At 40.3% G+C, this 25557-nt stretch overlaps 1 protein-coding gene across 3 annotated transcripts in view; it reads left to right on the top strand.

Moving 5' to 3' along the window:
- The window catches only part of skor2 (SKI family transcriptional corepressor 2), a 121110-nt gene that overhangs the window by 74906 nt on the left and 20647 nt on the right, over positions 1–25557 (top strand). For 2 of the 3 annotated variants that reach the window (XM_037753755.1, XM_037753754.1), the window contains exon 3: positions 10331–10413. The exons of the other annotated variant lie outside the window; for it this stretch is intronic. In XM_037753755.1, coding sequence (XP_037609683.1) covers positions 10331–10413 — 83 coding nt within the window. The remainder of the gene's footprint in view (positions 1–10330; positions 10414–25557) is intronic. 3 annotated transcript variants of the gene reach the window in all.

The raw sequence follows: 25557 nt of genomic DNA, 5'->3' as shown, positions 1-25557 counted from the left end.
AGCTCTGGTCACCGTCCATCCATCAGTTTTATTACAGAGCCGTGTCAAAACAGAGTGGACGAGGGATGCGAGACACAAACAGATTGTTGAAATGGAAAAAAAAAAAAAAAAAGCGGACAAGAAGAGACTCTTAAGACAGTAAAAAGTCTAAGAAAATAGTATTCATAAAGTTCTAGTAATGCATAAATACGCTTCCTACATGTACTTTGTCACTTTCTGTCTCTGCGAAAAACTCTGCGTGTATATTTACGCATGTCTGAGTGAGTTCCTACAGCATATGTACTTTTAGAATGAGGTCTCTTAAGTGTGTGTCTGTGTGTGCATATGTCTGTCATCCCCTTATTTCCCCACAGTTTTCCCACAGGAGAATGTCCGCCATTTTGTCCTGTCACTCCCCTGTGCTTTTTTTCCCTCTTCGCCTGTCCAATAATGACAGTTTAATTTGCCAGCCAATTACACCTGAGCGGTATTTAAATGAGCCAATCAGGACTCCTGACAGGATGACTAGTCGCTCCAGTTAGCACTCAGACGCAGAGGTCGATTTACTCTCCGGCTCACTTAGCGACACTGTTTGTACTGTTTGGAGACTTCGAGTACACCAACAGTATTGTATTCTACTCCATTGTATCTTTCATATCACATACTGACAGTATAATGTACACCAAACCGTTTAAAATAATCTGTAAAACATCTCTCTTTAAATTGAAAAAAAGAAGAAGAAATTGTGTCAACAAGTTTGACAGCTCCTTTATTTTTAATTTAGGTTTTGAGAAAATAAAAGAAAGGGAAGAAAACAGTGTAAAATAGGAAAGAAGAGAAAATGAAATAAAGCAAAACAAAACAAGAGGAGGTGAAACAAAATGAAACAAAAGGGAAGAGAGATTGATGGGGGGTCAATCCTAATCTCCTCTTGGCCTGTGTGTAAATAACATCTAAGCATCTTATCCTGCTCATTTATGTAATGGGGGACTTTACTGAAACACTGTGTGCATAAGCTTCTAGAGGCCTTAGATGTATTTGCACAAGCGTGTGTGTGTGTGGGGGAACTTATTGTGCTCTTATTGGTGCACATATTTATAAAAAACAGGTGTATAGGTATCTACAAATGTAATTATTCAATGTGTTTTCTGTATGGTCTCAGTTTACAAGTGACTTTTCAATGTGTGTTTTCAGTGTGTATGTTTGTGTGTGTGTCTATGTGTGTGTGCACTCCTTGATTAAACGGCCCCTTTAATCTCAGCCGCATCCTGCCTTCCCAAGGTCCCCTCCAATAAGAGTAACTGCCTCCTGCCCCGCACAATAACTGTAACTGTGCTTTTTAATACCGAGCGATGGTAAGTAAAAATAACCTGAGTCTAATATCTTCAGATTAAATACATCTTTTACAGTCTAGCTTTGCCCCGCTGTGCTGCTTTTAAGCTGTTCCCACGCACACACACATACACTATTCGTGCATGCACGCATCCGTATAGACACCGCCATGCATTGACACACACTAAACACATATACTTGATAATCACAGTGGCATAACCACACTTAGAAATATTAAATGTTGCTAGAAGAAGCTTTGCAAATTGCACTTGTGACCTGACCTGCGCAGCTTTTTTGGCACCCCGGAAAAAAAATGACTCTGCTTGATGAGTATGTAATGACGATTTCTGCTGCATGCAGTCAAACAAGGAAGAGCAACCTGTTATAGTAATGACTCACTGTAGGTTCAACCAGAAGCAAGGCACTAACGCTGCCACGGTTGCAGATTTTAATTGCCACCGGGACCAAGAGTTCTTCTCACTCAGGTCTGATAATGTAGCAGGTTGATGTCAGTGCTGTCCATTATGATGCAGCTTGTGATGAAATGTTGATGTTTTAAAAGATGTAAAATTGAACTGGCATACTTCATCATACTAATTAATAAGGATAGGAAAGAAAAAGGAAAAAAAGAGGGATAGAAGGTAAGAAAGCAACTGTAGAAACATAAGAAAGAGACAGAGGGGAAATCAGGTGGCTCGTGTTTTATCTGTTTGTTAATTATTTCTCTAGTTAATTTCCTTTTTGTATTTAGATGCTTCGTTAATACTGCGCATCTGAGAGTCATGCCAATAAAAAAACTGAATGGGAGGGATGGAGGAAGAGCGGTAAGTCGAGAGAAAAAGCGAGCAAGAATAAGAAGGAAAGAGACGGAGAGATAATTACAGAGGTAGAAGAGAGATGAGGGATGAGTAGCAAAGAGAGGGAAGGAGATTTTGGCAGCGGTCCAGTCATCATGCTGAGTAAATTGTTTGACTCATATCAAACTGAGGGGTTAAAGACTCAGCGTTACAGTATGCTCTAGCCACAGAGAGCACACACACACACGCAATGTTGTTCCGTCATGACATCTGAACACCTCTGAGTCAGGGGCTGTTGCACATAAACACACACACACACACACACACACACACACCTGGAGCAAAGCATGCTGGTCTTTCCCAAGAGCGAGTGGAACCCCGCTGTGCGACTGAGAGCATCCTCCATTAACTCCATCACACACACACACATACGTGTACATGTCTGTCTCTCTTTATGTCATGGTTTATGTCATGGACGCACACACACACACACAGGAGAGGAGAGGAGAGGAGAGGAGAGGAGAGGACAGGAAAGGAGACAAGGAGAGGAACTAAAAGGAAAGAAGGAAAGGAGATGGGCCTAGACAAGATAAGAAAAGGGAACAAAGGAGAAAAGAAAGAGAAGCAGGAATAAGTTGAAATAAGCAGAAAAGAAAAACGGAGAGATGGGAGGAAGGGAAATGAAAGGACAGGGCGAGACAGGGAAGTGAAACTGGACAGATAAGGGAGTTAAATGTATAAAAAAAATGAATAAACAAGATGAAAGGCAAGAAGAAATGGTGAGAACAGGAGAGGAAATAAAGAAATTAAAAGTGGGTAGAGGAAACGAAAGAATGAAAGGAGAGGAGAAGAAGAAAGAAAAGAGGAAGAAAGGAGACAAGAAGAAAGGGGGAGAAAAGGACAGGAACAAATAAATAACACTTGAGGAGTGGATAAGGAAGGAAAGGAGAGAAGATAAGGAGTGGACGAAAAGAAACAAGACAATACTGAAAGCAAGGAGAAAAAGAGACCGGAAGAAGGAAAGCAGACATCATAAGTTTAAAGGAAAGAAAATAAATGAATGGAGATGACGAGAGGAAGAGAGGAATGTAGGGAGAAATAAAGAAAAGGAAACAAGATGAAGCAAAAGAGAAAAGGAGATGAGAAGCAGTGGAAGAAGAGGAACGGAAAGGAGAGGAGAATAAGTGGAAACGGAACAGGATAGTTAAAGTGGATAGAGAGAAGGAAGGGAAAAGGAGGAGGTGATATAAAAGGCAAGGAGAAAAGTGAAAAGGAAAAAGGAAACTGAGGCGACAGGAAGAAAGGAAAGGTGGAATGGAGAGGAGGAGAGGAAAGGAGATGAGAAAAAGAGGAAGAATGAACCTAGATTGGACAAGACAAGATATAAGGAAGAGAAGGAAGGAAGGGAAAGAAGAAAAGGAGTGGAGAACCGAGGAGAAGAAAGGAAAGAGAGTCGAGACTAAAGAGGAAACAACATGAAAGGTGAAAAGAAGAGGAAAGGAAAATAGTATCTAAGGAAAGGAGAGAAGAGGAAGAAGAAGTGGAAACATAACAGGGAAGTAAAAGTGGAGAGAAGAAAGGAAATAGCAAAACAGGGCGATGAAGAGAAGGGAAAGATAAGCGGAACAAGAAGAAGACGAGCCAAGACGAGGGAGTGCATCGAGCGTCTCTTCTTTGTTTGTGCTCCATCTGTGTCGGCGTGATTGCAAACAAAACGAGCATCGGCAGCTCAGTTAGTTAGTTAGTTAGCAGGGGAATCAGTGAGTACTTAGGCTCCAATTATCCACTAAATCTGCCTCTCTCTCTAAATGAGATTATTGCCACACACAGAAGCTGTGGCTCCCATTGGGTTCCATTAACTTTGATTACTCCTCATTATTTACTTACAGCTCTGCCACTGTTATTGCTTTCACTCACACACACGCACCGAGAGGGAAGAACAGAGGAGGGTGGGGGGGGATGCAAACAGGGAAACACACACATATAGTTATATACAAACACGTACATTAAGACTGAAGAAGATTTACTTAACAAAAAGCACAAAGTGTAAGTAATAAAAACTAAACAGTGAAACGGCACATTTGTGTATAGACCAAAACAGTGAGAGAGAAAACATATAAGTTCTGAGATAAGCAAAAGGGAATATGGACACACACAAAGGACGCAGAGAATGAAAAGAAGAAGGGGAGAAAAGAGTTAAGAGTGCATGTGTGTATGTGTGTGCGTCAGTGGGAATGAAAGGAGAGAATGAAAAGAAAAGGGGTGAAGAACAGAGAGAGTGGCTGTTTAAATAGAGAGACGGAGGGAACACCACCATGAACATTTCATTTCATCGCACTCATGCTGTTAATACAGTTTTCGGGGGAATAGCATCAACCGAAGGAAGAGAGAGGGAGCTAAAGAGAAAGAGAGGGAAAGGAAGCAACAAAAGAGCGTTAGAGTCATCATGGAAGGAAAAAACACAGAGAAGTAGATGGAAAAGAAGTGGACAAATAAGAGAAAGGGAATAAAACATACAGACAAATAGACGCAGCATGAATCATTCCTGATGCATGGAGAGAAAAGAATGAAGAAAAAGAGGAAGGGAGAGCAGAAAATGACGAGAGATTATCCTCACCCACAGCTAAACGTATTCAAATTGTAAAAAAATTTAAATAAGTCACAAAAGGCGTATGAATGCAGCGATAATGCACGAGGCATTTAGCATGCAATAAAAAAACGTTCTTGCTTTGGTGTGTCATTTGTACGCCATGTAGTCCGTACTGACTGTAATGTAAGCGCATCTGCCTAAATATGCTACGTTCAGAGCTGGCGACGTAGAATAAAAAGCGAGAACGTTTTGTAAGTACGTTAGTGACGTTAACCACGTGTTTTAGTGACTTTTGTGACGTTATGTTGTTTCTGTACGTATTGTACTTAGTTTACATACTTATCTTATGCCCAACCATGAGGTATTTCCTAAACCTAACTAAGTGGTTTTGTTGCCTAAACCTAAGCGAGTGGTTTTGTTGACTAACACTAAGCGAGTGGTTTTGTTGCCTAAACCTAAGCGAGTGGTTTTGTTGACTAAAACTAAGTGAGTGGTTTTGTTGCCTAAACCTAAGCGAGTGGTTTTGTTGCCTAAACCTAACTAAGTGGTTTTGTTGCCTAAACCTAAGCGAGTGGTTTTGTTGCCTAAACCTAACTAAGTGGTTTTGTTGCCTAAACCTAAGCGAGTGGTTTTGTTGCCTAAACCTAACTAAGTGGTTTTGTTGCCTAAACCTAAGCGAGTGGTTTTGTTGCCTAAACCTAACTAAGTGGTTTTGTTGCCTAAACCTAAGCGAGTGGTTTTGTTGCCTAAACCTAACTAAGTGGTTTTGTTGCCTAAACCTAACTAAGTAGTTTTGTTGCCTAAACCGAACTGCGGACATTAAGGTTACTGTAGTTTTGTTGCGTGGCGTACAAATGGCACGCAAAAATCGCAAAATGCGTCCCCACGACATGCGGAATGTCCTTGCAATGTCATACTATTTATACGCCTTCCGGTGAGACCGGATTGATCAATTAGACAAAATACTTGTATCTCAAAGTAGCTTCTCCGAGCTTTCAACTGCTTCAGTTTAGTTATCAAAGCAGTAAGGGGACCTTGAGTTAAGATTATTTTGTCAAAGTGCCCCAAGGTAAAGATGACTTTCACGCTCAGGTCATATCAATTATTTTTGTCAATTGTCATATGCATTTTGGAATACAATGTTGTCCTGCTGATACAAGTTCCAAATCAGAAAATGATGAATGATGAACGACATATTTTGTCGTTTAAGTTGGAGGGGTTGTTTGTAATAAGAAGGAAATGGAATTGTATCATATGTGTCTTTATCTTGGATCATAAGTAATTGATTGGATTACAAGTTAAATGTACCATTTCTGATCCCTGTGGGAAAACGGAATAGAGTGGTGAATCTAGTGGAAGCGACAAAATATTTTTACTTGTACTGTATTATTGTCATAGTAACAACAGATATCTCTTTAATTTGATATCTTCCTGAATAAAGGTTTTGATTTAAATATTTTTTTAATTTAATTTTGTAATTCTACATGGACCAGAAAATGACAAACAAAATAGTGCTGAATTAAATTGGGAGAGAGGCAGAGAGGATCTCAGTCAACCCCTAAGCAAATATATCTTTTTCTTACAAGGAAAGTAACACTTGTGTTTTGAAGGAGGCCCCTCACGACATAAGAACCCCCCTCCCTCAAACCTTTACTGTAGAGAGCAAACAAGTTTGTTTGGTGACTGGAGAGCCGTTCAGTTGTTGTTTTGGGGCCGTGCCCAGCGCTCACGGCACTACACCACTCTGATGCCACACTCTTTGTGCACTGAGCTGCCATACGGGCCAAATCACCAGGGCACAAGTGTGTGTGTGTGTGTGAATGGATTTTGGCGTAGTGGATTTGTGTGTCTGAAACCTATTACCACATCAGCATCAAGAGATCACAGCTGTTTCGCCCCCGAACTTTCTGATGGCAAAAGGAGAGAAAACTATACGGCAAGCCAGGAGAGGAAAAAAAAAAAGAAAAGAAAAAAGCCGAGGGAGAGAGAACTCAGCTCTGAGGCCTAATTTCACTGACATTGTCCCTCGCCTAATTGCAAAAATCCCTCCGTCTCTCCTTCCCTCCCTGTCGTGCGGCTCTGTGGCGCTCCAAGGTAAAAAAGAAGCCGGGTTCTAATTTCATTTCGGTTTGTCTTAGGACAACTCTTAGATGTTTAATTCTATCCCAATTTCATGTAATCAGGCAAAAGACTTCCCTAGAGGGAGAGCAATGCAGGCCAGGGCCAGGCGTGTGCTATTTGCAAATGTAATTGGTCCACCTTTATTCTGCTCTCCCTGATGTTCAGGCTGTCTTTTCTCTTCTCTTCTCGTTTACCCTCCATTATCTTCACACCCTTCTTTCCATCTTTTCCAGTAGCCCCACATTCTCCTTCTCTTCCCATCTCCTTACTTTCCTCCTCCTCCCCCCGTCCCTCCTCTCCCCTTTAGGCGAAGCCAGCGTGGTTGTTATTGTGATTTCATATTTTCTTCTCATCCCTGCCTTTGCAGCCTCTGGACATTGACTACAAAATCCATTATCATTTGTATATTTTAATTATGCAAATGAGGATAGCTCAGCTGGCCTGTTGGAGGCTGCAGGGGAGAAAGCAGGAACTCCATTGCGGGTGATTACAATTCATCCGCTCGTCTCGCTTTAATTGTAACAAGCTAATTACCTTGTTTCCATTTAGTTTGAACAATGCCAAAAAGAAAAGGGAACAGTGATAGCTTTGGCTAAGTCACATGGCGAAGCTAGCTGACAGGCATGGAGGGGGAGAGGGAGGGTGGATGAGGGAGGAGTGAGAAATCATGTAAGGAAGGAAGCAAGGTATCATTGAGAGAGGAGTTTAACTACTGCAAACATGGTAAACATTACCAGACATATGCATTAGCATGTATTGGATTGGTCAGTGCATTGCCAGATAATGTTGCATTTGAGTCCGGTTCAGCTTTTTTGCTGGATAACTCTGTGTTTTTATGGCCGTAGCTCTCTGCGTCCCCACCCCTGCTGTGCCAACTCACTGGACACATTGAAATGAATGAGGGGTGTTTTTTTCAGGGCTACTGCTGGTCTGGACCATGGATGTATAAAGAGAACTGGATACAGCATTGGAGGCGGGCTCCCGTTCATTCCTATGAGAGTTGCTCAGTGGCGCATGAAGCCAAAAATGGCTCTACTGCCGAGTACCCGTATCATCCAGCAATCTTACGCATCCATTGGGTCCATACAGCAGGCGCAGTAGCGTTTCCTTTAACCCCGCCTTCCAGCCCTCGGTCCAGCCTCGGACTGGGTCTCATTCACATGAACGTAGAAAGGAAAATAACTCTGAGTTCGGCTTTTAGTTGAATTTTCAACTTTTGGAACCTAATGATGATTCAAGTGTTTGTAGTGGGAAGTTGATTTATTTTCCCAATTTAAGTCTATGGGGAAAAGTATTTTTGGGCCCACTGTCATCACGTGACGGACACAGAAGTTGCAGTACCACCGTTTAGCCACTATGAAAATTTGATTCATAGCCTGGCACTCTTCCTGGGGGCTTGGGCTGAACAAAGTCATCCTTTGGGTAGAGCAGGTTGTCCTTTAATCAAAAGGTTGACCCCCGGCTCCCCCTGTCCGCATGTCAAAGTGTCTGTGAGCAAGAAACTGAACCCCAGGTTGCTCCCCTGGCTTCACTGCAGCTCACAGCTCCTAAATGCTTAGGATGGGTTAAATGCAGAGGTCAGATTTCATTAATATACCTGTATGTATGTGACAATTGAAGTAAAGTTCAAGTGTTGTCCGGGAAGAACTAGAATCATGTCCACAGGCTCCATCCTTTCCATTCTTCCCCTTCATGCATTCTGGTAGCGTGGCGGCACGATTCGAGAAACGAAGCGTCACGATGCGACTCACCGCCTCTCGAAACTCCTGAGAATGTTTTAAAATAAACGTTGTTGATCCAAAATAAAGACAGACTTAGCAACTGCGCGGCTTATTTCTCACCTCAAATGTTTTCAGAAACACATTTCGGTGAACTATTATCGTGAAATAAGAGAAAGTTTCCAAACGCCGCCCAGTATTGGTCAATCATCTATCGTGTCCCAGTGGCACGCCCACCAAGCGTCTAATGCTGGAAAGCGGCGCGTCTCATCGCGATTAAAAAAAATGCCCCTGTGCACCCCTACCATAAGTCACTGCAAACTATGCCAAAAGACACCTTTTTTGAACTGGTGCCTTAATCTGGACATTCAGTTATTTGCGTGCGTGTAAGCATGCTGGTGTTAATGATGTTTACGTCAACAGATTAACATCTTGCCTGATGTTGGTGGAGAAGTACATGCACATGACTGGAGAGTTTGATCTAAGAGTGTTTAACCACAGTGCTGGATTTACAGTGATTGAATGCTTCTCTCTCTCTCAGGGCTTTGAGGCTGATAACACTATGTTTGCATATCCAAAGTAATTGCCGTTCTTGAACCCTTTTGATTACAGTCATGGTCTCTTCTGAAAGGTTATGCACTTTTGTTGTTTATTATTAAAAACACAGAATTATTCTAAGTCTTACTGAACCAAATTTACAAAGGCACAAACATGGTAGCAATATATGCTTTTGTATGTTACTGTTGTGTTTAAATGCACTCCGTTGTTGCAGTGGCATTGAGATTTTAACGTGATTTACTCAGAATAATGACACTTTTGAGCTTTCAAATGATGTACAGTTTGTCAGTTGAGTTAATGTCAACTAGCTGCCATGTCAAATAGCGTAACAACCTCTCCTCACGACCAATACTTGGGCCATCGCACAAGTTTCAGCGACCCCTGTTTCTGTTGTACAGGCTAAAAAAAAAAAGAATAAGGGCAGCTCAGGAAAGTCAGTTTCTCTGTAGACACAAAGATAAGCCCTGCAGACTCTAGAAAGCAGCAGATACGAAGGGTAAAAGCTGATTATTATATTCTTGAAAAAATGAAATTGGGGAATAAAAAAAAGAGGAAGAACAAAGGCTATCATCCTATAGGCTTAAAGTGCATAACAGGCTCGTAGTCCGCTTGGATCCCTCTACGTGAGACCGGGTTGGCGCTTCCGCCAGAGGTGTTCAGTCTCGTATTCACTCTGTTCAGAGGTTTCTCACTGAAATGAGTCCAGGGCTTCTGGGGATCAAGACCGGGCCTCAGCTGAACAAGATCTCATTATCTCTCCCTCACACAGACCCGTGCGCACACATACGTAGGCACATACTGTACATAGACATAATGTATCCACACATGCTACACACCCTGTCATGCCACGGTGAGCAGCGTGTCACAATGAGGGACCCTTTATGTATGTCACCGTGAACAAGTCACTCCGACGTGAAGCATATTACAGATGTAAAGGAGATGATCATTTTTTTTTCTACGGGAGCTCAGAAAGGCCAAACTTGTTCTTTCACTGATTCTCTGTGCCTCCGTTGTGTTTCTTTCTAATCCTTACCTTCACACACAGTCATACACTATACAGGTGCAAATAGACACTGATGGACACACACTTACATCTACTAAAATAACTAAAATACTAAAATACCAGCAGTCATTCCTCCCACACACATACACTCACCCTTCCACTCTGAAGCACAGACAGACACCTACACACACACACACATACAAATATTTACCTTCTCTCCTGTCTCTACCAGGCGGCATGGCATGCTCCTCTTGCCAACTCCCACCTTCTCCATGCCCACCTACTTTGCAGTGCCATCAGGGAGAGACTTGAAAGGTATTTGAAACTGTCTTCCTTAATCATTTCCCGGATCCCGCAGGACACGCTGCGTGACGTGACGAAGGAAGGACTGAGGGGGTGGAGGGAGGGAGGGGAGGGAAAGAGGAGGAGGAACAGAAGCAATGTCACACATCAGTCATGTCCTCTCCAAGGGTTCAGGAGGAACGCCCAGTGACACAGATGAAAGGAGTCTAGAGGAGACTAGAAACCGAACTGTCTCTGAATTATTTTGACGCTTGCTGTAAAATAAGTAGGATTTTTAAGTGTAGCGGCAGAAATCCGTCAAATTCACAAGACCAGAAAATGTGTTTACAAAACATTTTTTGTGACTCACACTTATAATCTTTTTTGAGATGAGATCCAAACTGGGTCACGGACCTCTTTCTGCCACCGCTTCCAACCCCTCCCCGTCTGTGACATAACTAGTTGTATTTTATAATGACATTACATCCCATGGTGAGAGTCTGTATTAACTCCCTATGTTGCATGGCCATTAAAAGTTTTATAATCCATTCTTCTGCTTCTTATCCTATCTTATACCCCCCTCACGCTTTATTCTTCTTCATTAGTACCAAACACTCAAATTCAGTAAATGTAGCCTCAACCTGCGAGCTGATACTCTAGTATTATTTAGGGTTGAGAGTTGAGTTAGAGTTGAGATGTCTGAAGCACTTTGCTGAAATACTCTTTACTGTACTCTATTGTGGTGGATGAGTTTGTGTGCCCTGGTGAGGCTTCAAAACTGCGTTGTCAGGGGCAACAGCTCTTGTTGGGGTCTCCCAAGGCAAATGGGTCTGAGGTAGGTGGCCAGACTAACTGATTCACCTTTATGGAGCATAGACATCTAAAAAAAAACAACCTCGTCCAAACTAGGATGTATTGTGGGCCCACCACCTACGATGTTCAGTGTAGGAGTCTGGTACATTGCCAAATGGGTGGCAGGGGGCCTTGGAGTTTCTTGTCATGTAGAATGGCACCTCCCTGGCAGAGAGCTGGTGAGATGGAGTAGCTCTAGCTAGGTATAGTTGAGCTCACCTTTATGCACTGTGCTGCCTCTGGAACCAAACTCCTGAGTATGGACTGCCCTCTGTCCATTTCAGAGTGGGCAGTGGGTTAGATTGAGAGCTCGAATGGCAGTGAAAGCTTATCAATAAGTCCAGTTTGTTGTGGTCATAGCAAGGTTGCCCCTTGTCACCAATTCAGTTTATTATCTCCAAGAACAGAATCTCTAGTCACACCTTCTGAATTTTGGCTAAGTTGGGGAAATTAGAGCCAAACCATCAGGTACTGATTTGTTGGTTGCTCACCAGTTGGTGATTGTGTCGAGTTGAAGTTAGACTGGACTTTATCATTAATGGCTGACCACGTTTACTAACAAATTCACTGGGGGAAACCCTACGACTGTAACCTCCTATGTGTCCTGGGATGGTTGGGCAGCTCAGGGCTGAAGAGCTTTTTAAATCAGAGTCAGGCCTTGGTTCTCCATTGATACTTGATCGAGTTGTATTAGTTCAAGTATCTTGGGGTCTTGTTCACTAGTGAGGGTGAGATGGTGCATGAGACTGACCGGTGGATCGCTGTCATGGTGAAGCTCTCGATTTACCAGTTCTGACTTTTGTTGGACTTCTTCAGGTTATTCCTATGTTGTTTTTTTGTCTCTCAAATACTTTTCTCTCAATACTCTTTACTGTGTCTCTGTCCATGGTGCTGAAATACTAAAATCAAAGCCTTGAACAAAACAATTCATTTATTTTTGTACTTTTTGAAACAGAAATCCAGTGAACCCGTGTTTGTAGCTTTTAAACTGTTATACTACTTTGAACATTAAGATTTACATTGAATTAAATAATATAGTATGAAAGAACAAATAATTCATGGTTTGTCCCGGTCCAATGTGTGGAAGTCTGCATATGTTATAAGACTTCAGCACATGAGCTGCATATGTTTTTAATCCTAATCCTGAAAACCTATGTCACACAACAATAAGACCATAATGGAAACATCAGGGGCCAATAATTCCCATGACTTTCAACTGTTCTAAAGTAAAAGTGCAAAATAAATTGTCTGCGATTACAAGAACAGAAAATCTCTTACTGAGATTATTTACATCTCAGAAGGTCATGGAAAACTTAACCTTAACTCTTTGCATGGAAATCCGCCGCTGGCCAAACCTCTGATCCTATTATACATGCATATGCAGCTGTCATGCTATATGTTAAAGCTGCTGTAAATACCAGAAAGTCTTAATGTACAGGGACAGAAAGAGAGAGAGATTTGATATCTGTGGTAAATACGCAGCGTTCACAGATCACCCAGTACAGCGGCTAAGTGACTCGATGCCTATTTGACCTATATGAACGGTATTACTGTAAAACGCAATCTACCGCTTCCCTCTTGTTGAAAACCTCGAAACTCCAACATTTTTCATCCATCATCAAATAAAGACTTGAATAACACATGACCTTTAGGTATAAACTGTCTTTATGTGACTGTGAGGTTAAATGAAGTCAGCATCCATGTGTTTTATAACCATAAAGTATGTCATCCATCTGTACAGTACATGTGTGCATGTGTTTGCTGACTGTGTAAGTGTGTTGGTTGGCTGGAAGTCTTGACCACAGCTGGTTCATGCACCCTCCAATTCCAAACAAAATGAGGTGACTCCTGAATATAGGCGTATCTGTGGCTAACATTAGCGAGCCAGCTAAGAACATACAATATTTAGTCTGTTTTAATCGAACTCTGGTGCAGTTCGTTTTGGGCAGTTGTGAACGCAGTAATCGTACTCTGGTGTGGACCAAAACAACTGGTCCGAGACCGCTTATGAGAGGTGGTCAGATAAACGCTAAATGCAAATTAAAGTACACAAAAATAGCGATGTTTATAAAGTCAATCGAGATAAACTGGAGAAAGGATTTGTGCGCGCAGTAGATCAGTGTCAAGTCAAAGTGAAAAAAACGTTTGCGATTCCCTACATAGATGTGTCAGCTCTTGAGACAAAAGAGATAAATTCACTACTTCATTACTACTTTTTTTAATATTTGATCCGCTTTAATTTGTGCACTGTGAAACAGAACCAGACTAAGTACAAAACAAACCAAAAGTATCAGTTATACTTTGATTTGGACCAGCCAAACGGACTATGGCTTGTAAATGCAGTGAACAACACATTAAATGGATTCAAGATCAGTTAATGTGAATGGAATGGAATCTATGGTGTACGGTCTAAGACCTGCTGAATATATAAAGCGTCTCGAGATAACTTCTGTTATGATTTGACGCTATATCAAAATAAATTTAATTGAATTGAAGATTTCAAAAGATACTAAAATATTGCATGTCAGTCTACATTCCCACACTAGTCATACAGTATAGTGTGCATGATGTACGGTATGTACAAATGTCAAATAAAGCTCTGCCATTTCTGGAATATGTGTGGCCTTTGGCCGAGGATGAACTCTATGTTTCAAATACATCTCAGAGGTTTATAAAAGTGGGATCTGCATCAGCCTAAGAGACGACAGCCATATGTAACTAATCCCAAATCTCTGAAATGGACTGTCGGATTCACAGGCTGGCAGTCTGACTGCACACCTAAACATTTGTGTCCACTATGTTTCATTATAGGATGACTTATTTTACTTTTATTTACAATGTACACAATGTAATCTTCATTTGATATTTTATTTTCCATAGGCTGTTAATAGATCTCTTCTCTGCTTAACCAGACAACATCTTTTCCTTACTCAGAACATCACTACAATGAGACTATCAGCATCCTTTTAAAGGCTCTTAAACTGAGTGTATGCCCTTTGTGTTTCAAATACAACTCAGAGGTTCTATTATGCCTCCACTGTGGCTCAAATGCAAGGATGAAACTAAGCATAATCCTTGTACTTTACATTTTTATATTTAGAACTGCAAGGTTACAGCCTTCTTGGTTCCTGTAGAAATCACTTTCACCAATAGTACAAAGATTTGCTGAAACAACCTAACGTGCCGTTAAAGTACTGGAGTGCTTACACGGAAAATTGTCTTGCATAAGAACGTTAACATTAGAGACAGAGGCGACGACGACGGATATTACAATTCTCTTTAATTGTTTGCTGCTTCCCTTCGTAGCTTCAAATCTGCTGGCATACATCAACCAAATGGTCAGCAGACAGCAGCACATTTAAAGATCTACTTTCGCTTAAATATCTTGTTTGTGGCCTCTGTGTTTCAAATACAACTCAGAGGTTTACCAGCAGGTTGGGATCAGAGAGGGTGAGGCAAAAAGGGAGCGAGCGAGCGAGCGAGCGAGGGGGATTTAAACGTTAGCGTTCATTTAGAGATCAGACACTCAGAGGATCATCTTAAAACTGTGTCTGAAAAATAACCATTTTAAATCGCCTTAAGATTTTTTTGCACCACATGACCTTGCATTTCCCTCCTGTAGTCATGTTTGAGTGTGTGGCATGTTTGTGCACGTATGTGCAAGCAAGCAAGCATCTATCGTGACACCCATTACACCCATATGCAGTTGTTGAACATCTCATTCCAGAAGTGTTATAACAGCCTCCTTCCTGTTGGAAGGGCTGGGCAATATATTGGTATTATATCGATATTGTGATATGAGACTACATATCGTTTTAGATTTTAGATTAAAGTGTTGTCTTTTCCTGGTTTGAAAGTTTACATTACAACAAAGTGATGTAAATATCTGAACTTGACAGACTGTTCTAGCTGTTCTATTATTTGTCTTTTATTAGTCATTATATCCACATTACTGATGATTATTCATCAAAAATCTCATTGTGTAAATATTTTGTGAAAGCACCAATGGACAACCCTACAATACCATCCCAATATCAATATTGAGGTATTTGGTCAAAAATATTGCGATATTTGATTTTCTCCATATCGCCCAGCTCTACCTTCTGGGCAGGCTTTCCGCCGTATTTTGGAGCATGGCTGCTGGGATTTGCTCACATTTAGCCTGAAGAGCATTAGTGAGGTCAGACACTAGCCGTGTTTCCATTCAATTGTCAAGCGAATTTTAAGCGAACTTTTGTAATGTCACAAAGGCGCATTTCCATCAACTGGTTTGGAGCGAATAAACTTGGCTACAGTGTCGTTTGGTCAGAAGTTGGCCCTATAGGCTACGTGAGGCTGTAAACGACCGGTTAACAGAATAGAAGTAGTAGAGGTAGCGAACCAGAAACAACACAAGTCGGCTTGGCCATCTAACCATCTAAGAGAGAAAAATAGAGAGGGGTCTTCAGGAATTGGTTTCAAGTTTTGGGCAAGTTGTAAAAACTCGAAAACTATTTAACTTAGGAACTTCAAATTTGGTGTGATGGTTGACAGTGTGGTCTAGTTTTGCCTTTTGGGGGTTACACGTCCAGGTGCCTGAATTTTTTGGATAAAAACTGTGATTTCTTTCCACTTCAATTTCGTTTCCGGAGCAGAACTCGGAAAATATTTAACTTAGGAACTTCAAATTTGGTATGATGGTTGACAGTGTGGTCTAGTTTTGCCTTTTGGGGTTACAAGTCAAGGGTGCCCAAAATTTTCGAAATTTTGGCCAAAAACTGTGATTTTTTTCGACTTCAATTTCGTTTCCGGAGCAGAACTCTGAAAATATTTAACTTAGGAACTTCAAATTTGGTATGATGGTTGTCAGTGTGGTCTAGTTGTACCTTCTAGTTGGGCACCCTAGACTTGAGGAAGGTGAGCTACTAACAAGCTAGATTGTGCTCAATAGACTAATTCCATTAGTTCCAAAAGGGCAAAATCTTAGCCCTACTTAAGCAGGGGTCAAGCAGTGAGCAGGGGTATGTTAGCCATGCTCACTCTTGCCTTGTTTTTAAATGTCTGTATTTGCGTGTCACTTCCTGTTCCCGCACAGAGCACTTTCATTGCTACTAATGTTCTGCATTAACGCGCTCATGATTAAACTTCTGGGCCAATCAGAACGGCAGAAGGCCTGGGATTACCGCCGCAACATCTGGGGACTATGCTAATGGACCGCATATGTTTTTAATGTTTAGATTTAGAAGTCAACATGTTGCTCTTAATTTCATCACAGAGAGGAGGAGAGGGTGAGTGAGGGTGGAGAAGGGGGGGAGGGCGGGGAGTTGATAACACTCTCTTTTAAAATAAGTAAATCACGACTGATGACAAGAGACCCACCCAAAGTGTTGAGTGTCCCTGAGCACTTAAGGAAACCCAAATAGCCCCATCTGTCAATTTTACACTGTGTGGTTCTTACTTAGCGCACAGAGCCCCTGTAAGTGTAATATGCTGTGGGGATTTGATAAAACCAAATACACACTCCAAACACACAAACATATTTATGCTCTCAGCTATGATTTTTAATCCATGTTTTAGAGGGAAATGCAGGGCAGCAAGGCCATTTTGGGACAACTGGAACTAAAATGAACATGTCATGTTTTTTTCTCTCTGTGTTGTGCGTTGGACAAAAATATCCAGTTCTTCGTAACATTCCACTCAGGTGTGATTATGAGGAAATTATCCTGTACTGTGAATGGATTGAACATTAGAAAATGTGGGCTGTCATGGTTTCTCCAGATAAGTCTGATGATTTAAGGATTAAAAATTTGAAGATAAGAGATAGATCTCTAGAGATAGATAGATCTCTCCTCATTCACTATGTAGAGTTCAATCTGACTGAACTTCGACCTTCAAAACTGAGTCAACATTTTCCAGCCAATTTCAGAGAGAGTGGGATCGACCTTTCGTTCAGGAATGTTGTTTCAGTCCCTCCTTTTTTTTTGTTAAATGTCATGACGAGAGAAAACCTGCAGCGACAAGTTGTACTTTTGAGCTAAATGCTAACATGCTCAAAGTGACAATGCTAACATGCTGCATGTTTAGCAGATTATATTTATCAGGTTCACCATCTTAATTCAGCCCATTAGCTACACAAAGTACAACTGAGGCTGGTGGGAATGCTATTCGTTTAGCAGGTGTCATACCAAAATATTGGACAAATTACAATTTTGATCAGATGATGGTGCTAGATCCAAAGTGAAGAGATCACCAAAGTCATTCGAATTAAGTCTCTAGGGACCCCAATTACGTTGCATTTCAGCTAGAGTCTCGTGATGTCACAAGATCACGCCGAATCGCAGGATCACATTATCGCACATAAATCCATCTTGTCAGGCTTCAAGTAATGCCTTTGGGTCTGGCAAGCCAGATCACGGACCAATCAGTGTCCTGTGGGGAGCTACCGGCAGCTACAGGCTTTGGTGTATGTGATACAAGGTTAGCACAAATGCTGCAATGGCATCAGATATATCAGAACTGGAGAATATTTCTTTATTGAAAGAAAAGCAAAGAACGGCACTGAAGGCTTCTCTAGATGGAAAAGATGTTTTCGCTTTTCTCCTGATTGGCTACAGCAAGAGTTTGATTGACAGATGGTTCATCCAATCACCTGCCAAGTATGTTTTTTTCAAAGGGCCTTCCCTTTTTCCAGACGGTTTCAATACTAGCCACTCAGATGGTTCTGTCTAACAAACCATCTGGCAGGTCAGGTTACCTTCAGTAGGCCTATCTGTACCAAATTTAATGGCAATTCCATCCAGTAGTTGTTGAGACATTTCACTCTGAACCAGAAGTGCCGAGCTGCGGTTTGCGCTTGAAGAAAAGCCAAGGGATTACCGAGGATACATTGCCGGGGAACCATGAATGTCTGTGCCCAATTTTGTGACAATCTATCTGGTAGATGTCAAGCTATTGCATTAACTGTGTGTGTAACAAAGTGAAAACTTTGGCTTGCTGGTCACGCCAAAGGAAAAGTCAGAGGATTATCAATGGATCCAACAAACACAGGACTTTCAACCAGAAGACTGGTGTTCGAGATCAGTGATTTGTTTAGTAAGTTACGTTAGGGACGTGTTTTTTAGTGACGTTTGTGATGTGTTTTCCGTACATATTTTACTTAGTTTACATACTTATTTTAAGCCCAACCATGATGTTTTTCCTAAACCTAATTAAGTGGTTTTGTTGCCTAAACCTAAGTGAGTGTTTTTTTGTTGCCACCTGCTGGTGGCTGCACCTTCATACACAAGTGTAATAGTCACGCCTTCGACGAGGCAAAACATGACACTGACACGCTATCCTCTGGTGAACAGGCGGATGTATTAAACGCTTTGGTGTGATACCTGGTTGGTGGTTGAGATATTTCAGTCTGTGCTGAAGTGGGTTAAATAGATAAACTGACTTGACATTAGGCCTCAGAGTGTCAGTATGTTGGGATTGTGTGTGTGTCATTTTACTGTGTTAAGTCATTTATATGCGGCTGATGCACTGATTACTCAAACTCAAAATTAAGATTCAACGCCAATGTGAATTGTGATTAAAAGTACCGTATAGAGATATTTAACTGCCCTGATTATCACTCTACAATGTAATCAAACTCTAAATTATGTCATGTAATTATATAAGGATAATGTACTGTATGTGAATGAACCTCAGCAGGTGTCCAAATGTTGGCATCAAAAACATTATTATTCTCTCTTTTATTCATAACATCTGTCATTAGGTCGTGAAAAATAGATTACATTAATGTAGAGGCAAATGTTAATCCACCAAAAACAGACATGAAAAACATCTTGTAGCGTCTAATCTTTGTGTATGTATTAAAAAGGCACAGTGTGTTTGTGTATGTACTTACGCCAGGGAGCATGCGCTGTGTGTGTGTTTATAAAATTTGCACATGTGACTCAAGCTTATTTGGATATCCCCATCAAAAACAATATAAAGACTCACATTTCTGTCATCATTAGTGCAGTCAGATCAGTGTCGCATATCACGCATGTGTCTCTATCAGCCCTGTTGTTAATCCTTCAGTTCACATAGTGTTGTAGAGAGGGGTATTTACGCGTCAGTGGATCAGCAGTAATTCAGTGAGAGATCAGGAGGAAAAATAATAATAACAATAATAATGATAAAAGCTGTTTTGATACTGAGTTTTAATGTGGGGAGATTAGCACATCAAAAACAATACAGATGTAAAAAATCCTGCCACATGTGCTGCGTATGATCCTGTTTTGATGAGCAAAAGTTGTTGTGTCAAAGAAACAAAGTGTGTTTTGTTTGCGAAAAGTCATTACATATACAGACGTAGGCAAAATTGTTGGTACCCTTCCGTTAAAGAAAGAAAAACCCACAATGGTCACTGAAATAACTTGAAACTGACAAAAGTAATAATAAATAAAAATTCACTGAAAATGAACTAATGAAAATCAGATATTGTTTTTGAATTATGGTTCAGCAGAATCATTTAAAAAAACAAACTAATGAAACTGGCCTGGACAAAAATGATGGCAGACAGAGTTATGTAAAAGGACATTTTATTTGTGTGAATTGTTCTAAAATATTTCCATAAATTGTTCCAATATGAACAAAAATAAATATGGCAAACTCATCAGCAAGTAACTGAAAGTTATCAAAATACTTATTTACTGAGTTTTAGTGTTTAATTTGGTTATAAAAAAAGACATATTTTATAAAATAACATGTGTATATGTTCTGTAAACCTGATGTGTTTTAACCTCCAGCTGCATGAGCGTATGTGTGTCATTGTGTTTGCCTCCTGTGTGCGCCCGTTTGTGTCTCGCATATGTGATTCAACTTAAGCCACGTCATCCCCACACACACACACACACACACACACACACGCACACACACGCACACAAGAAAAAAAGACGGCTAATATGTGTTGTTATTTAAAAACCAGCGCAGATAGGCAGCTGAACAATAATTATTTTCTGGAACAATAATTATTACCATTTAATTCTGTTGTTTACCATTTTGCCCGGTGGCCCCTCTTTAAAAGCCAGCCTCTATCTATAATGGCGAGCCCTTGAGCAGAACTGCATTTAACACAAATATCAAATAATTAAAAATCAAATAATTGAAAAATAAAAGTGCTGCCTTTTTTTTTTTGTGTTTGAACATTAATTGCCAGTGAAACGTGTGAGCTGGTTCTTCCTAGGAGACTGCTCTTGTTCAGGTTTGGTGTCAGATTTCAAATTGTTTTCCATATTTCATTTTTAAATTCTTGTTTTACAATGAAATGGAAAGATTACTCTGATTTATTTTGTCCAAACAGAAGCATATTTATGTTCCCTTCATGTTAACATTGATGATTATTTGTCAAAAATAGTTGAGCAAACTAAATGTACCAAATTGTTTTAAATACATACTGTAGTAATACATTGCACGGCATCCTACTAGGTGTTAAGTTGTGTCAGTGAACTGTTGTTGAACACGGAATTTGTCTATTTTTTTGAACAACATATAAACAATAAATAGAGATCAACTCTATAATCTGGCAGAGATCTCTGATATTGTACTATTGTATGTTTGAAGGGATTACAAGCCGGATCACAGGATTACACAATTAAAGCGTGTCTGGTGTGCAGGGGGGGGGGCACGCTGATGTGACACTGTGACGACACCAACACCAGGTGTGTACACACACACACACACATATGCTGGGACTCAAGCATGTATTCCCTGACATAGTGAAAAACATGATGATGCAAGAATACATATGACAGACACATACACTGCCAATCATCTGTCTTTCAGCTACTGCGTTAAAATGATCAATGTCTACCTCTGCAATCTTAACGGCAGTAGATAGCATAATTCACTACTTGTAATCTCTGGTAATATGGTTTGTTTGCAACCAAAAAAGAACCTAACATTGGGCTTTGATGGCTTACAGTGTGCACAGACCCTCCAGTTCAGGCTGTTCTTCATATATATATATATATGTATCTCAGAAAATCAATTTGTATGTAATCCATGTAATCATGAACGTGGAAGCATAAAGAATAACAAACGCCGCGAAGGAAGGAGTGGATGGGTGGGTCAAAAAACACCAATGAGTGTATGTGTCAATGTTGATTTATTTGTCACATTAACTTCCGTACTTAAGTTACGCCACTTCTGGTGTTGTTTTAACCCAAACCACGATCTTTTCCTAAACCTAACTAAGTAGTTCTGTTGCCTAAATCTAACCAAGTTGTTTCCCGTGAAGACGGAAGTTAATTTTATAGACTGCATGCATGTAATGAGCGGAGATTGACACACGTTGCTGGATATTAGTAGGAAAAGGCCTGAAAAATTAGGAACAACTTTTCGTAAAGTATCATACAAACCGTTGTCGAAATCTTCGCACATCTTCCTCTTCCCTTCCCTTTGGGAAAGATTTCTCTCCACTCCGTAACGTCAAAACAGAAGAAACTATCCCATTCTGAATGACCGATGTATAAAGGAACCACAATAGAACAACCAACATAATGTGATTGAAAATTCACGGTTCATTACCAGAAGCAGATTTAAACATTTGTAGAGTTATTGTAAGGTGAAGAAGTTTTCTCTCTGAGCAAGACAGCTGAAAAAAAAGACGCACAAATTATTTTGAGAGGAAGAGTTTCCAGTTTCTAACATGTATGAACCTGGGCGGCTTTAAGCAAAGGATGGGACAACAACAGTGCACTAATGGGATGATCTCATGTTTTAACTAATCGTCACAGGGACAATTACAGAGGTTTTTACACGTCCATATTCGTGGGCAAACACATGCTGATTGATATGAGGTCGATGCCTCTCTTCCACTTCTTCTCTCTCTCATTTGATTTCTGTAGAAAATCAACTCTCCTTTTTTATTTACCCCCCCCCTCCAGCCTCCACCCTTGTGTCTCTGCATCACTCTCTACGTTGCCTGGTGATTAAGCGGTAGATTAACCTCCAGTCCTCATTAATAATAGAGGGATAGAAAAAGCCCTGGTTGTTCCGCTTCCTGTCTGCAGCACTAATAGAGCCCTTAACGTTCACATTAACATAGCTCTTGTTTACTCGGGTAGATGGACAGACAAGTCAGAAACGTGGAAAAGGGGAAAGACGAGACGCATCATGTGTGTAGTGTTGTGCATATAAACTATGTGGCCAAAAGTATGTGGACACATGAACATTACACCCATATGTGATCGGTCTGTGCATACCAATCAAATTATTCCACACCAACCTCGGGAAAAACTTCTGATTTATGGAGCTTGCTTTGTGCACGGGGGCACTGTCGCGTTGGAACAGTACTTTGTTAAAACCGCTAACTGTTGCCACGGAGCTGGACGTGCACTAAAATAACATTAGATGATGTCGCAGTAAGATGATCCTTAATTGAAACTAGGGCTGTCACAATATCATATTTTCACTACATGATCATCATGGCGAAAACAATTCCAAATAAGAATACTATCATTATATCTATGGACAATTTGAAAAAAATACTAATGTTATCAGTCAAATTCACCTTTAACTTAATTAAGTACACTCATGAGTGTACGTAGATGGAGAGAGAGTCTGTAACCATAACTGTATATATAAAATGATTTCAAATACGCTGGATTATTTACACAATATTATGTATTATTAACATGATATCAATATTTCATTTTTAAATATCACGGATATTGTCATTACCGGTACATTAAAACACCGCTAATTGAAACTATGGTGCGTAATGAAAAGCAACGCCCGTCCAGTGGTGGAATGTAACTAAGTACATTTACTCAACTACTGTACTTAATTAAAAATTCCAGGTACTTGTACTTTACTTAAGTATTTCCATTTTATGCTACTTTATACTTCTACTCCACTACAAACACATAATGATATTATAGAATATGATGCCTTGCTGTATAGACTAAACTACAGTAAACAGTAAATTAGCACAATAGCAGTAAAATCGTAAAATGCAACATACACATTAATGCAGCAGTAATATTAATCCAAAAAACTTCACTGACATGGGACAATTTTTTCTGCACAATAACTACTTTTACTTTTCATACTTACATTTGCTGATCATACTTACATACTTTTACCTATAGTAAGTTTTTGAATACAGGACTTTTACTTGTTGTGGAGTATTTTCACAGTGTGGTATTAGTACTTTTACTTAAGTAAAGGATCTACTTCTTCCACCACTGCGCCAGAGCAGAAGTACACAGAAGTGGACAGGGGTGTCTACATACTTTTCGGCCATATATTGCACATTGGTCGTATTGTGAAACTGAGGCCATCCTGTAACCAACAGGTTGCAGGTTCAATCCCAGCAGCAACCAGAACGTGTCCTGCTGATGTACCTTTGAGCACCACGCTCAACCCTTACCTGTCAGTTGCTGCACTTGAGCTCCAGTAAAATGTATAAAGACGAAGAAAAGGACGCTTTCATGCCATTAATCACGCCTTCTCTGTTGTGCTCATATCATTTAGAAGTTATAAACTCTTCACATAGGTGTACAAGATTAATAACAGCCAGGAACTGAAGTTTTTTGTTGGAAAAACAAGCTTTCTCACACGTGTGAGCACACACACACAAAGTGAGAAACTACTGAGCACAGGCCTTATGGGACGACATTTGTGGTAATTCATTCAGAATCCATTTTAACGCATTGTGCAGGCCTAAGTGCCAATCTTCCTTTTTGGTGAGTTTCCATGATTTTATGTCCCATATAAAATGATGCAGTTTGCTCCACAATGGCCTATTTAAGTTACATTACCGCCGAATATTCCCCAGTAAAGAAAATTAAGCCGTGATACTGTGAGATCATCTCGGTTAGTCTTCTCCCCGCCGAGATGTGTCGCTTTGACACCCCGCGGAGAACTGAATGATTCTCTTGGACGAGAGATAATAGTCTTATACAGTGTGTGTCGCTTTGCCTGTGATCTCTGTCTTGTTTCCTTCCTTTTTTTACCAAACCTGATCCAAAAAAAAAAATAAGTTGTATGCTTAGTGGTGTATATAGTGCTGTTAAGCGTAATTAGGCGTACGGGGGTTGACGCAAGAAACAGTATTGTATGTGTGAGTGGTACAGTAACTTTTTCCACACTTTGTGTCACAAATACACTCATAAAGCAGTTGATCTAGTGTGAACGTTTTGAAGGTTTTTAATAGATATCCCAGCTTGGATTGAAATCAGAGCTTTCCCACAAGCACTTAACATAGAAAACACTCTTGGCACTCAAGTCCATTATGAAGACATGCTAATGAAACTTTGACCACGAAACAAAGCCAACTAATTACTCACTGGTTCGCCGTGTCGAGCAAATTTCAAAGCTGGTATCTGTAATGCTTTTGTAGTTAAGTTGTTCATCTCTCAAATTAGTAGATATAAAGCTTCACCACCTTCCCTATATACTCACTTTTGTAAGACATGCTATAAAAAATGTGTTTTGGAAGAGTTTCATGAGAATCACAAAGAAAATAATATTACTTTCTACCAAAAAAAAATCCTTTATAATGTTGAATTTTGCATATTCCAAACAACTTCAGGCATGCTGTGTGCTCTCCTTACACACACACAAACACACACACAAACACACACACAAACACACACCCTGTACCCAGACCCCTCTGACCTTGCAGGCACTCTCCTTGCCTTTAAAGCGTGCCATAGCGCCCAGCAGTCTGTCTGCTACCGGAGCTAATTGGCTTCAGCTTCAGTGTTCACCGTTAACGTCTCATTACTCATTCCACTTAGAATAACTTCCACAAGTTTGCTTGTGTTCAGGGGTCATTAAAAGCCAAGCAAGCCTTTAATTACGAAAGCGGATCGTTCAGTAAGTAAAGTTGCATCTCTCCCCAGAAGCTCTGAATGTATACGGCAGGTGTCCTGTACAAAATCACTCGTGGAATAAAGCCACGGTTAATCCCATGGTGAACAGAGAAAAAGAAAAATCAAAGTGATCACGGGAAATGATACTATAAGGATATTAAAACAATACTGTATAGACATAAACATCATATTGCTTGTGTATTATGGGGATATTAAAGCAGCAAAAACACTACAAAGTACAATAGACTTGCTAACTATATGATACAAACTATAACTTCCTATAACTGTGTGCAGCGTATCCTCATACAACATTTTGTAAATTTACCTTAAAGTACTCATTTGTTGTGCATTTTCCTACGAATGTCAATATGTGACAAACATGTGTTAATAATTACATGCATACAGTCTTTTACAGGAAACAACTTGGTTAGGTTTAGGAAAAGATTGTGGTTCGGGTTAAAATGACTGCGGAAGTGGAAATTTACTTCATAATACT

Source organism: Sebastes umbrosus, chromosome 19, assembly GCF_015220745.1.
Source record: "Sebastes umbrosus isolate fSebUmb1 chromosome 19, fSebUmb1.pri, whole genome shotgun sequence".
In the NCBI taxonomy this organism is placed as follows: Eukaryota; Metazoa; Chordata; class Actinopteri; order Perciformes; family Sebastidae; genus Sebastes; species Sebastes umbrosus.
Note: the sequence above shows the minus strand (reverse complement) of the source record. Positions and strands in the feature narration are given on the sequence as shown.